The sequence below is a fragment of the Neolamprologus brichardi genome, chromosome 11 (assembly GCF_056152115.1).
Source record: "Neolamprologus brichardi isolate AB-2024 chromosome 11, ASM5615211v1, whole genome shotgun sequence".
NCBI lineage: Eukaryota > Metazoa > Chordata > Actinopteri > Cichliformes > Cichlidae > Neolamprologus > Neolamprologus brichardi.
The window spans coordinates 12,890,791-12,904,989 of NC_142114.1; the positions used below are offsets into that span (position 1 = coordinate 12,890,791).

The 14,199-nt window shown below is 45.1% G+C and overlaps 1 protein-coding gene across 2 annotated transcripts in view; it reads right to left on the bottom strand.

The window, feature by feature from the left end:
* Nucleotides 1-979: 979 nt before the first annotated feature.
* kirrel2 (kirre like nephrin family adhesion molecule 2) overlaps nucleotides 980-14,199 on the bottom strand; it is a 33,838-nt gene continuing 20,618 nt past the window's right edge. The window contains exons 2-15 of one of the 2 annotated variants that reach the window (XM_087848131.1): nucleotides 13,059-13,214; nucleotides 12,284-12,433; nucleotides 10,174-10,331; nucleotides 8,549-8,699; nucleotides 8,313-8,418; nucleotides 7,920-8,068; nucleotides 7,662-7,789; nucleotides 6,329-6,455; nucleotides 5,795-5,895; nucleotides 4,884-5,082; nucleotides 3,955-4,062; nucleotides 3,641-3,750; nucleotides 3,399-3,488; nucleotides 980-3,280 (exon numbers count right to left, since the gene is read on the bottom strand). In XM_087848131.1, the coding sequence (XP_087704257.1) occupies nucleotides 2,789-3,280; nucleotides 3,399-3,488; nucleotides 3,641-3,750; nucleotides 3,955-4,062; nucleotides 4,884-5,082; nucleotides 5,795-5,895; nucleotides 6,329-6,455; nucleotides 7,662-7,789; nucleotides 7,920-8,068; nucleotides 8,313-8,418; nucleotides 8,549-8,699; nucleotides 10,174-10,331; nucleotides 12,284-12,433; nucleotides 13,059-13,214 (2,225 nt within the window). In that variant the 3' untranslated portion in view covers nucleotides 980-2,788. Of the gene's footprint in view, nucleotides 3,281-3,398; nucleotides 3,489-3,640; nucleotides 3,751-3,942; nucleotides 4,063-4,883; nucleotides 5,083-5,794; nucleotides 5,896-6,328; nucleotides 6,456-7,661; nucleotides 7,790-7,919; nucleotides 8,069-8,312; nucleotides 8,419-8,548; nucleotides 8,700-10,173; nucleotides 10,332-12,283; nucleotides 12,434-13,058; nucleotides 13,215-14,199 lie in introns of both variants that reach the window. The other variant, XM_035912309.2, reaches the window with a different exon arrangement.

Here is a 14,199-nt window from a genome sequence, read left to right on the forward strand (position 1 = left end):
TTAGGTCTTGCTGGCTTTTGCACATGTCTGCAGTTAAGCTCGGGGCGACTGGGGTCTTCAATCACACAGCCTGAGTGTAAATCAGTGCGGTTTTCACTAGTTGCAAGAGCAATGCAATCCATTCTTCACCGTGAGAGCTTCCTCTGTTTGATCACGACCCAACTTCACCTTAAGCAACATATCTGACCCGATGGTTTATTCTAACGCACCTGCAACTGTTACACTCAGGATAAGAACTAGAATTTTTCCAAGGATTATTTATTGAAGGGGAGGAAATATTAGAATAAACAATTGGCAGGGTTATATACATATGTAAATGTGTATTATTTTTTCAAAATATGTATGTAGAAAGTTGGGAGAGGCTACAAATTTTAGAAGATATTTTCATAAGCATTGTATACAAACTGTGACTTGGATTATGGACCTTTTATTCTCTGTTTGTGTGCGTTTGTATCTATTTTTATATGAGTCATGATAATAAACATCTTTTATCTGATTCCTCTGCACCTAATTACATTACCTGTATCATTTGTCTTTGATGGGGCCTTGTTTTGTATTATGTTGTGCATAATGAATGCAGGCCTTGTGAGACTTTGTCCCTTCTCACAGTAGAATTGTAATGAGCGTGTTCTTCTCCTCCCTGTCGTGAGCAGCGGGCCTACCTGGGGAACAAAGGTGACAGGGCGAACTCGTATTGTCAAATAATACCTACCTTTGTCGCAGCTCTATCCTGTTACCCTTCGAGATAGGCGCGTTGGCTTCAGGAGGTGGATACACATACAGTGGGGGTTCTACTATCTCATCTGTCTTCATTAAAAGCAGCACACCACTGGGGGAATAGGAAAATCAACATAGACAGTGCTGCTAATTTATGTATTCATCATTTTTGCTACATGGGAGGCTTTGTTTTTCACTGTTCCCCATGCCCAATGAAGCAGCTCACCAGGCTGATTAACTCAGAGGATTCACACGAGCCGTGTTCTTTATCGGAAATGGTTTTATTTAAATATAAATATGTGTACAAAGGTACAAGCAACAATAGCTCATTTTTTTAGCAAATAAAATTCTTAATACAATATTAAAAGAATGAACAAACAAAATGGCAATTAGTTGTGTTCCAAAGCATGGTAACTGCATTCAGAGGAATGATGAACAACTCAGACAAGAAAATGTGTGAATACCAAATAAAATAAACTGAGATAGATACATATGTATATAAAGATACTTTACAGTAGAGCAGCTTACACGCTGTACTTTAAGGCGTATACAAAATAGAAAAATAAAGACAAGCGATGATGTTTGCCTCCTCACTTTAAGTGACATTTGTTCTCTCATTAGGCTGCCTGGGAACGTTTCATTTCTTTCTTTATATTTTTAGACAAATGGCAGTACAAGCGTCCACACCAAAAACGCCCAGGAAGTGGAATGCGGCCGGGTCAGGTGCAGTAACCGATGTCTCGAACATGAAATGGACATGAATATAAACGCTGAAGAGTTTCACTAGACACATCATTTGCATGCAACAGAGAGAAAGTATGGACTTAGCCATTTGTACAGATACTCAGTTTCAGGGTAGTACTGTTTCTTGTAAACATAGCGAGACGATTTGATTGAGTTGAGTTGTAAAACTTGAGAGCGGGTGGCCCCCCGTCAGGACCGCCTTCCACATCTTACCCCACCTAAGCCTGCCGAAGTTGACGCTGCGTTCAAGTTTATTTCAAGTTCAAGATTGCCACCATTTTCCAAAAAAAAAAAAAAAAAGACCACTTTTGATTGTTCTGGTAAGTTCCTACTCTTGATTTTACAATCAGAAAGTACAGCAGGAAACGATGCAGGGGTAGATCAACAGTTTTCAACATCAGCCCCTATTTTTATTACCTATACAATTTGTTACCATCTTTGGGTTTTTCACTGCCTTAACTCGTCCGTGTCAGTACAACATAGAGTCCTCCATTAAAACGAAGGCAATATGCACATTCTTCTCTCCCCACTGGCAGACAACACTTTGTGTCCAACGTGTTAAGGTTATCACGAGAGGCTCCAGAAACACAGTTCAGTCCAGATATATTCCACTTACAATAGAGTGCCTGTAGCACTTGTTGGTTAGTGCAGCTAGCCTGTTGTGCAGAATAGTTCATGTCTGTCTCTGTGGATAGCTCAGTCATTTGTAGATGATAGAGACACAAATGTGCTTACAATTCCTTTCGCATGCCAACGAAAACATCAAAATGACAGACAACAAAGGTTCTTCACACCTTTTTACCCCCCCCCCCCTCCCCCTCAAATACTGTACGTGTTAGCTCGTACTATCTTCTTTCAAAGTATTTACGAGGTCATGTTTACAATTAGGGTTGACACAAAGTAAACTCTGGAATGCAGGTAAACAGCTACCCCAGTCGTTTTGGCCACCCAAATTTAAGGGATGCATTTGATTTATTTTCTGGTTGGCCCACGAACTCGCAGAACATCTCCACAAGTTTGGGTGGTCATCATGTAGAGACAACCTAGTGAGGTATCGCACTGTAATGTTCATCATATGCTTGACTTGAACATCACAATCTGCTTAATTTTCTAGCTCTACAAGTTCACGTTATTGTAGATGCTGCCGTCCATCGCAGGTTGGTTATTCATAACCGAAATCATGCCTCCCTTCATATACTGTTCTAACAAATCCTTGCAGGACTGTCCGAGTAAAGAAAGTTCATGTTAGTCCGCCCACACATGTGGTGACAAATAGTTATCTACTCACTGCTTCTTTACTCTTTTTTTCCCCTTTTTTTTGGCCCTATCAGACATGAGTCTGCATACGTTGCGAGGGCCGGCCATAGTCGGACTGCTGGGAGGACACTTGTGACGAGGCGTAAGAGAAGCGAGACGAGCTCGAGACCTTGCTGGCCTGATCTGATTGGTCGTACGCATCCACCTTCTCATAGGAAGCAGGCTTAACATAACTGGTGAAGGCGTGGCCATAAGTAGCAGGTAGGTAAGCAGTGCCACTGTAGAGGGGGTCAGTGGGATAAACTGCCCCTTGCTGGGCAGGCTGCTGCTGGGCAGCTTGCTGCTGTTCGTATGAGGTTCTGCTCACTGTGGTGGTTGCGTATCGGTGGGAGAAGTCATAGGCACGGGGTTGGGTGCCGTGCTGACCGTACACGGGGCTGGGGGAGGGCAGCTGAGATGGAGTGTAGACCGGCCGAGAATTGGGCACGTATTCAGAAAATCCGCTGCTGCGAATATGACGGTCGTCGTGGCCACGAACATTGTAGTAACCATTGGTAGGATCCTTTGAAAAAAACAGAGGGAAAAAAACATCAATTTGACTTTAGTTCAGTATCATGTGGAAAAAAAAGCATGCTTGCTATTTTGAGAGTTTCTTCAAGGAATTTTTTTTTCAGTTTTACCTTGATGTCCGATCTTTCGTCCTCCTCCTCTTCCAGGAGGTCGCTGTGTTCTGTGCGCGATGTCCCGGGAGACTCGCTGCTGTTTGGAGCCTGAGGGAAGACCAAGAATTATTAGGATGAACAAGACCTTACTAGAATAAGAACAAAAGAAAGCATGAACATTATGTTATAATGTACTGATTTCTCTCTCACAGTCCATGGAGATGTTTGACATACAGAGAAGCTGAACAAAATAGACCTACCATGGGTTCTTTGACATCTTCCTCGTCGTCGTTGCCGCGTGTAGCATTGTGATCGCTGTGAACAATCTGAACTCTGATGTCACTCTTGGAAAGACGAGTGCATCTTTTGCCTATGGGAAATGAGAACAGATTCACTCAACATTGCCGGGAAGATTTGTAAATCCAATTTACACGAAGCTTTCTATTCAAACTCAAGGTGAAACGGCACAAAATTGAACATAATCTTTTCAATTTTCAGCTCGCAGGCACTTTATTATGTTCGATTTGAAGAAATGGCTGTTGACCCTCCTGCCCATACTAACCGTTGAGCTCACCTTTGCCTGTGTGCCTGCAGCAGAGGGAGACCAGAGTGATGACACAGATGAGCAGGACACAGCCGCCACCTACTGCCCCACCTACAATTATCAACATCGGCAGTGCTTCTGCAAGAACAATGGTAACAGAAGAAATGCGTGGCAAAGAGGGCGAGGGTCGATGGTTTGTCAAGAGATGGGGAAGGGATGAAATGAGAGACAGCAGAACATAAGTGTCTAAGAAAGTGCATATTGGAGCAAATGAAAGAAACAGAAGAGATTCTGTTCTCTTTTTTTTTCTTGCCTAGCTAATCTGAAAAACGCTCTAGTGCCCATAAATTGATCTGCAGTAAGCCCTGATCTTCTCACAGTGACTGTAACATATGCTCATGTGGGCAATCCAGCATCTCACAGCCTGGCTATTGTCTCTAATCTCTCTGAAAGAAGGGTAACAAGGCCTGACATGCAATGAAGCAATAGACAGTAATCTAATTAGAGATTCCAGGAGATAGCGCTGCCCATTTCTCTGGAGACCCTGCTCTGCTACGTTGATGTAAATTACTGGCGAGGACCTCATTTTTGGTGTCTACTGCAACAAAGGTTTCCCCTAGCATCAGTGGAGTCGTACCACCGCTGTTTAATTTTAAAACCACTTAAGGGGCCTGCAGCCTGAGATGCTGAGCTTGGCTATAAGACAGTGATAGAGACTATGATCCCAGCTGCAAACACATGTGGCTTCCTCTAATTGACTTTTGTCCCTAATCAATATCTATGTTATGGGGCAAACATATTCATTAAAGAAGCCATCTGCTGATTAAATCATATCGATTAGAAGAGCATAATTAAGATAAGCACGAGACGGGGGCACTACTTTTACCCAATCTTCACAGCAAGAACCAAGACTATCGCTATAGCTCCTGTGCAGGAGTATTACTCTTGCCCGTGTGTACCTTGCTCCTTCAGCGTGACCAGGGCAGTGCCTGTGCCGAAGCGGTTCCAAGCAGTGCAGTTGTAGCGCAGTTGGAAATCTTGTGAAAGAGTCTCAGATAGCACCAGAGACGACACGACTCCGTGGTCACTGGTTACTGTCTGCACTGAGTAACGACCGGAGGAGCCGGAGGACAGGCTCATGTCCCCAAAGGTCCACACCTGTGGAGAAGAGTGAGAGAATAGACAACAGGGGGTAAGTCATTGTTCTATAAAGAATCCTTCACCTGTGAGCAAAGCAGAAGCCGGCACGGCTGTTTATCCTTAGATCCCTGCCTGCTGCTGTGTGAAGGCCGGCTCTCTCTCTCTCTCTCTCTCTTGTGCTTTTTCCCTGCTGACCTCTGAGGTGCTCGGTGTCTGACACAACTCACGGACTCATGTTTAAGCTGCCTCCCACGTTTGCCCCGCAGGTGAAGCCTAAGGAGGGTTAGGTAGCTACACTGGGAAATAAGGCTACTTTTTGCCGTGTCTAGCACAGGGCCAGCAGGGCACCTGTCTCTCACTTCTCCTCGCACCCTAATTATCCTCTCTCAGCCCAGCGTACATTCAGCAGTTCAACAGGGTCAGACGACTGATGCCTCTTGGGCCGCTAATTGAATGTGGTCTGGCTGAAACCTGCAGGAAGCCATTCTTTCGGCAGCTCCGACAACTCCACAATCATTCCGGTCAGTGTCTGTGTATATGTTTTGTTTTAGCAAGCGAGGTGGAGATGTGCTGGTGCAAAGGTGTAGAGGTGAGGTTAGGGGTAAAGCTCATGTTAGTGATGCTGCTTATTTGGGCGGGGTAAGGAATGAGGAGTATGTACAAACTGAGTGTGTAAGCTAATAAGCATTAGTGAACGACAACACACAACACAAATAAGAGGATCACTTACAATCTTATCAGGTGGGGGGCTGCTTCCCACCCGGCACTCCAGCTTGCCCTTGGAGTGTTTGACAGCGTGCTGTGTGGCCTCTGCTGTGATGATTGGTGGACCTGTGGGCAGATGAAAGAAAGTGAAGGAAATAAAGAGAGTTTTAAAAAAGACGTACAACTGCAAGCATACAAAAAAACTAGACAGTAAAGTGGTGTTAGAAATAGAAATATATATATCTATAGATGAATAACTAACTAACCATTTCCTATATCAGGCCCATCCAGTGGAACAAAGGATAAATCTGGTATGTATTAATCTCATGACTCTTTGCTCTTTTTGTGAAATGTTTCATGAAATGTTTGAAACTACTGAAAATTCAAAAAAAAAAAAATGTTTTAACTATACAAGTAACTAGACACAGCAGTTGTCAACTGAATGAGTAAAAAGAAAACAAATATATAGGTTTTTAAAGTAATGAGGAGTAAATTTAACATAAAAAACATATACTTAAGCGATTTATTATTTTCTTTTGTTCTTTAAGAAACTTCTTACCATTTACAGTTAGAGTGACATCCCTTTCTGCAACTCCAATACGGGGTACAATGGCCTTGCAGGTGTATGTGCCAGCATCCTCCTGAGTAACAGCCTTCAGCTGCAAGGTGTTACCATTACTGAGCACCTAGTGAGAAATCCAGGGAGACAAGTGAGAAGTATGTTAGAGACAGAAAGAGACAGAAAGAACAAGGTGGTGAGCAGAAGAGGCAGGCGAAAGCAAAGTGGGACCTTTATCAGTGGCCCACTCACTGTGCAGGCAGCACAGAGGTGGGCTGACCATTGTAACAAATGCTGGTGGTTTGAGTTTAATTTCATTGTGAAGAGCTTTAATCACAGCATTAAGCACTCCAGCCACCGCTGAGTGACCGTGCTGCTGTGGAGATTGTTGCAATTAAACAGTGGGGACAGAACGAAGCATGTGTGAGTGGGCCCTAGCCTTTGGAGCTGCTACACTCACTCACTCCTTAGCTCATTGATCCTGTCATTCCATCAAGCTGTGATTAATCCATTTACCCCCGCTCCATCCTCCTCCCTCCTCCCTCCCTCCCTCCATCTTCACATCTCCCTCTCACTCTACATTTTTTTTAATTTCACCACGCTTATGGAGTAACCCAATTAATCTATTACTCATGGCTGTGTGAGGGACAGTGGCAGTGGGTGGATTAGAAAAAATGTCTGCACCATTCCCTGAGTGTGGCTGAAAGCATTCTCTCTTTAAGATGACAGCATTGCTTATGCCATCCCACAGCATTCTTGACCGGGGGTGCTTTTTCCAGCATAGCTTCAGAAATTACATTAGTTGCCAAGAGAGATCTCCTATGGGATGCCCCCACTAATGGTGTGCACGCTAGAACACTTTTACCAGCATGATGTAACGTGAAGGTGGAAGTGTCCCATTTGTTCCACCTGCAAAATTGACTTTAAGGAGATAGATACGCAAGCGTAGCTGGGCCTTTGTGCTGTCGAGAGGCGGGAGATGCTGCTCTAAAAGTTACAAGTACAAGTAGTGATTCTCCCCTTGAATGAGTGATTGATTGACCGATTGATTAAGTCGGGATTGTGACAACGTGTCGTGTGCTATGATGGTGCTCTATGAATCTGTCATAGGACAGGCAGTTTTCTGCCAGAGGCTTTAGCCCTCAGGGAGAGTGGTGAGAGAAGGTGTTGAAGTATCTGCCTGAAAAAAGGAAGTGTGGGAAAAAGTGTGAGGGATTCATGCCTCAAGGCCATGTGTGAATGTTTCTCTCTGGAGGAATGGTGCTGAAGCTTTAGCATCAAGAAAATATGCTGGTGACTGGCTTTTTTTTTTTTGTTGTTGTTGTTGCCTTACCACACTGGAGCCTTGCTTGGTCCAAGCCAGGGTCAGAGGAGGGTTTCCAGTCCACGCACAAGTGAAGGCTGCATCCATGCCTGTATCCACTGTCATGGGCTTCGGCTCCGACAGCAGTCTGGGGCCAACTAGAAGGGAAGCAATGCAGGCGGCCAGTTAGAATCAGTAAGAGACTTTTTTTTAAAAGCTGCTCTACCTTCAGTATCTGAAAACACAAAAACCACACCGCGTACAGTGTTTGCCTTCAGTTAAACTTACACTGGACATCAACCAGAGTGCTGACATTGGTGCTGCCCACAGAGTTGGACACCTCACAGGAGACGGGGTCTGTGAAGTAGGAGTAATCCACTGTCACCTCAAGGCTATCCCCATTTGCTTCGGAGATGGGGACTCCTCCTTTCGACCACCTGGAACAAATGAATGATCACAGCTCCATTAGTTCTGGTAAGGAACGGTGCGATGCGTATCAAAGTGGCTGTTAGCCGATTTGTGGCTTGTGCCAATCAAACAGCCCATTTAATCCACGGAATCTACTTGGCATCTTTTTGTCTCAGTTTATAACATTTTTGCAGCTTATAAAATTCATTTTATTAGGCTTTTATGTCTCAGTGCAACGCAGACGTTTAGAGTGGACACCGAAAAGACAGATACCTGTATCCAGTGATTTCAGGATTGGCTGAGGCAGAGCAGATGAAGAGAACCTTGGCTCCCTCTGTTACAGTCTGAGGCTGGACTGACAGAGTCACTGAAGGGGGGTCTGTGAGAAGCAGAAACATTCATGTCACTGACATGCATGATTTTGCAAAAGCATTCATTCGTCTCCACAGAACACTGGTGACTGCATGCTGCACGTTGAGTGTTTGTAGGCAGGTGGATGCTGGACTCACGCTGAACATTGATAGTGACTGATGTCTGTCGTCCAGCAGGGGCAGCTGGGTTAAGAACCCTGCAGGTGTAGGTGCGTCCGGAGTCACTGTCCTCTGGAATGATTGGAAGCATACTGACAGCTGTTTCCCTCTTCCCATCCTCCATTAGGGACTATGAGGAAGGACAAAAACAAAGAGGTGAGTAAAAATCCGCTCAGCGTCACACGACAAAGTTGCATGTCATTAGTGACTTCACTATTTACACACTGCCAGTCTTATTTTATTTTTTTTTCACGCGTGAAGCATTAAAAATCGCCATCCTGTTCCTTGGCATGGCACTTAAATCATATATTTTATGATGCAGCAGAGGATATTGTGCTGTTCCCACATTTCTGAGAGTGTTCCCAGTCAGCGCTCCTTGTTTGTCATCATCTTTTAAATCTATTTACTGCTCACAGAAATCAATACGCCTAAGTGAGGAAAGGTGTAGATTCTGAGGGTATGGCTCACTGCTCTCTCACTTTCTTCCTCTCTTCCTCATACATGAGAAAAAAACAACAAAAAAAAAGAAAGTGAAAGCTGAGCTGCCTGCGTGTCCTTTTTTTTTTGGTTGGTGACAGCGAGGGAGGGGTGTCACACATCATTGGAAAAGAGCAGGGGCGAGCTGAACCTTTTCCCTGGACAGCCAGATCAATGGAACAGGTCTTCCATTTTCTAAGCCAGACACACAAAAAGCATTTTTATGCTAGATCAAATCACATCCCTCCCTGTCGCCAGCCCTCACTTGGACAGAGCACTGCCCAGTTTCACTCCTAAACGTTGGAAATTCTCTTGTTCTTTCTTTTTTTTATTTGCACAAAGCTATTAGCAACACTTTGCTCTGTCTTCACTCCCCCCCCCCCCCCTTTCTATTCCTCTCCTCCACATTCCTCACATCTCATCTCATCTCCTCTCTCTCCCCCTGTAGCCCGCTTCCTTCCCTCCTCACTGTGGGCTCTCGCCTCCTTAAATGTGGCGTTTAGCATCGTTTAGCGTGGTCAGGGAGCATGAAAAATGTGACACTTTCCCAGCCGCGGCTGGCTTACGCTCTGGCGCATCCCCATTGTGTTTTTACAATTGTTGTGGGTGATTTCTTCTTTGCAGAAACTCTACTGTATGAAACACTCATGCCTGTCTGAGCTTTGGCATGCTCCAGTTATGCTGTAGTGTGGCTGCATTAGTGAGCAAAAAAGGGGAGGGAGTAGAGAGTGAAGAGGGCTGAGGTGGTGTGGGGTGAGGTGGTGTGGGGAGGGGAGAGAAGCTAGGGTGGAAGGGGTGGGGTAGGGTGGAAGGGGTGGGGTGGGGTGGGGGGGTGGGGGTCAGGAATGAGTGGATGCGGAAGGGGGACTGCAGAGTAAGCGAACAAATCTTGTGAGGAAAGGGTGGCGATGGAGAAAGAAAGTGTGAGATACCGTGAAAGATAGATGGAGAAAAAAAGCATCCAAACAGAAATGAGGAAAAAGATAGGAGTATTATACCCTGAGAGAAAATATTTCTGTTTTTGAATAGCTTTGCATTTATTTCTGCCCGCTGTTACAGTTTGTAATATTGTGTAGGTGTGTGGTGATTGAATGATAATGTAAAACGCAGATCTGTTCTCACTGTACCTTGGAATAAATTGCAGTTTCCATTACTTCTCCATCTCTGTACCAGGTGATTTCAGCAGCAGGTTTGGCTCCCGAGGCTCTGCAGGTGAGGTTGTGCGGTGTGTGGGCCTTGAGACGTACAACGGGGCCGCCTTCCACCACAGGGTCAGAGGGAGGAACTGTAATGCAGAAACAAACATACAGCTCAAAACAAAAAGACTCATTGCAGCTCCGGGCAAGCGCAGAACCGCAAAGATGCATTACTGATATTGAGCTTGCTGTTGCTCTTAGCCCATCGTCAATATATAACAATACCTTCTTATTGCCAAGTGTCTATTTAACACGGTGTAGTTTCAGACAGGAGAAAAGGCTGAGAGCTGTTGTCATTTGGTGTAAGAAAAAAAAAAGCACACACACACTCAAACTTATTTATTTCCTTTCTTGGGGCCAGCATTATTGCTCTATTTGCTCTTACTGTTGCAGAGTGATGTTTCAACTGAATTGCTTATTTGTTCATTTATTTGCATGGTTTCGCACGCACCACTGTCAAGCCAAGCGTGCCACCCCTGATGAAGGCGTCTATCTCCCCAACCAATAAGGGAAGGCGTAAACATGGGGTTTGTGCTGGCCTTTCTTGCACCCTCTACCGAACCAATTTCACTGTGTGTATCTGAATTGTCAGAGGTCCTTCCGCTGCCGCGGCACGGACACTAATGGAATCCGAGTGCTAGGTGATTTTAATTTCCATGCCGATTCCCCTGACTGCACTCCCACCGTTGACTCCTTTGACTGTGCAGGATTGCTTTGGTCTCATCTGGCCACATTGATTTACGCACACACAGACACACACATACACTCACAAGTTAGGCGCACGCTTTTGTGTGGACCTCATGGTCCACACAAAAAGACGAGCAATGCATCTGATTTCATTTATGTGTTTATGAAATGCACATAATGTTCATGAAGCACCAGCCTCTGTGTCGGCCCTGGTCTTTCGAGAGTGCATTTAATGTTGAAGAGGCAGTTTTATCAAGTTTTCATGACTGCCTCCACACACACTCTCTGGTTGTGTGTGGGCATGTGGCGACTGCACTGCTTCGTGCTACGCTGCGCAGCTTTTGACGGTGACACGAGACAGATAAAGGTGGGCAGATGAGCTCGGGTGAGTCCTCAGATTCTGTTCATTTAGCTGAAATGTTTCTACCTACCACTCAATTTGCCCTCCCATTGTTGTGCTATCTGCACCACTTGTCACTCTGCCTCAGTGACTTTGAACAGACACCTCCACGCAACGGATGGATTCAGTGACAGCAGGGTCTTTGTGGAGAAATGTTCACATAAGCTGCAGCAACAGATCTCTATAATTGTTCCCTTTGAGTTTTCCTTTCTTGATGAAAAATGCTTGCCTTGCAGGTCCATTTATGGGCAATTGACAGGGCTAATTTATAGAGTGATATTCCTTTTCATGCCACCAGATGCCAGCAGTACTATGTCAACTCCAATTCCCAAAAGATCCGGCCCCCCTCCTCCTCCTCCCTGTACTCCCCCATCCCTACCCCACTCCGCTCCACCTCACCCCACCTCTGAAGGTCTGTGTGAAGAAGTAGATCACTCACATCACGTTAATGTAAAAACCGCCGTGCGGTTGACAAATGTTGTGGCTCACTGTAAAATGTGCTAACTATGCAGACTTTCAAGCGACTACGCAAGTCATTTGTGACTGCAGCAATCACATTACCCTAGATGTCGAGAGTCTTGATTATCGCGACTAAGAGTGCTGGTGTTTCTTTTTTTTTTTCTTCTTCTTCTTCTCATGATTGAGTCTTATTTGGTTTGAATTATGCTTTCAAGGCATGTTTTCCACTTGGAAACTGTACAGATAACGTTATCTATAAGCGCTGATTGAAGAAAAAAAACCCCAAACAAACAAACTATGAAGTTTAAGACATTTAATGTTGTGTTTTGAAAGTGATTCATTTTAGGGGATGAACATGTATTATTAAGGTAGTTGTCTGCAAGCTTTTATGCTCTGCGATGAAGACACTCCCCTGATTATTCCCATGCTCTGCCAGCCTGCAGGCCTTGGCACAAGGGCCGACTGTGAGGATCATGCGTGAGCTGTGTATCTTACCTAGTACAGTGAGCTTGGCACGGTGGGAGCGAAGCGCTGCCTGTGTAGCCTGACACTCATACACCGCGTCATCCGCCAACTCTGCCGAATCGATCTGCAAGCTGTGCTCGCCTGATAGCGGGTCGCCCATTAAGGAATAGCGTGTCCAACCTGCATGAAGCCAGCACAGAGAATAGAGTCAGAGACAAACAAACCAACCAACAACAAACACATAATGAAAGGACTATAAAATGAACAGACTTGTGTCCCGAACAAAGCCAAAAGAAATGTGGCAAGGCTCTTTAAGACACAAATGAAAGCAAGCAGCACCTCACAGGGCCAGGCATTGAGCCATTGTGTTAGCAGAGCAGCGTGAGCCTAGAGATGCAACACGTGAGAAGGCTGCTGCATGGGAAGACTGTCCTTTAAATACAGGCACAATGAAGATGGGGTGGCTAAGGTCAAGAGGAAGCTTCTTCGCCTTTATGCTAGTCAGCCACACATTTAAATGTCAATGTGTGGCAAAAGCCAATTGATTATCCACCTTCTTACAAGAGTTAAAATGCTAAACAACAAATTAAAGTTCGGTGTGTGCAGCAGTAGCTGACCTGTCTGCAGTACATTGTTCACTCACCATTCATTTGTGTAAAACCCCAAAGGTTGACAGAGAGAGACTTGATTTCTAATGAGGCCTGGCATTAATTGCAGCAGGACAGACAGAGACAGAGAGAGCACTAAACACAGAGAGGGCAGGAGAAGAAAAAGGAGGGGGCTGGAGAGAAGTCAGTGATAATACCTGGTAGATCTCTCTCTCCTCCCAGTGCCAGGCCATCTTTGGTCCACTGTACCATTCCACGGTAACCCACGATGACACAAGGCAAGGTCACCGACTGACCGGATACAACCACCTGGTCCTGGGGCTGCTGGGAGAAGTAGGCTGCTTGGGTGGCTGCTGGAAGAAAAAATAAAAAGGAGACAACGTGAACAACTAAAATCTTTAAATTGACCTTTTCCTTGATGGCAAACTGCAAATTCATACCGAGAGTCACAATATGGCTATAAAATCTCGATGTATTAAATTCTGAAAATGTAATCACAGTAGATTTCTGCAGTGCCAGCAGAGACGCATGATGAGGAAAGTGAAACTTTCTCTGTAAGGGCTTTGACGAAATAATGCAACTATTTAAAAAAAAAAAAAAAAAAAAGCAGACTGACACGAACTGCTCAGCTTACTCTCCTGTTACCACAGCACTCGGTGGGAGAAATGGACATGCGTGAAAATATTATTTGTTCCCCCACTACAAATGTGTCTTCTAAGAGGAAGAGTCAGCTGTTACTCATAACTTATTTAACTCTTTCCCAAGACCATATGGTTACATGCTCACTGACATGAAGCAAACACGCTTGTGGAGAGAAAACGCAGCCACTCCTTCAATGTGCTTTTTGTAAAAATGGATGTTAAACAATCAAAACTCCATTAAAGTTCCCTGGGGACCCGTTCATTCGAGCTTGCTGAAAGTCAGCGGAGACAACTGCCGCCACCGCCGTCGCCGTTTCGCTGCTGTGTTTAAGTCAAAGTCTCCCCGGATTGGCTGGCTTGCCTTCACACGCATGCAGAAACACAGCGTGAATACGGATTCGCAGCTCCTACAGTTTGTGCCACTATGCTTAAGATTGTGTATTACAAACCCCACTGGCAGGGGGGAAGTCGGCAGCACTCCAGAGGGAACTAATTCGTAAGGGAAGGCAGGAGGTGAGAGGGAGAAAGGCAGTTGGTTGGTTATCTAAGTAGGATGTCTGTGTGAGCTGGGAAGAGGACTTAAAAAACCTTCCCTCATTCTCCTCTCTTTGTTGCTCGGTGGAGAATGGAAGGGAAGGGGGACAGTGGAAGATAAAGAGGGTTCTATTCAGGCAGTGCTAAGCCCCCACTCCCCCCA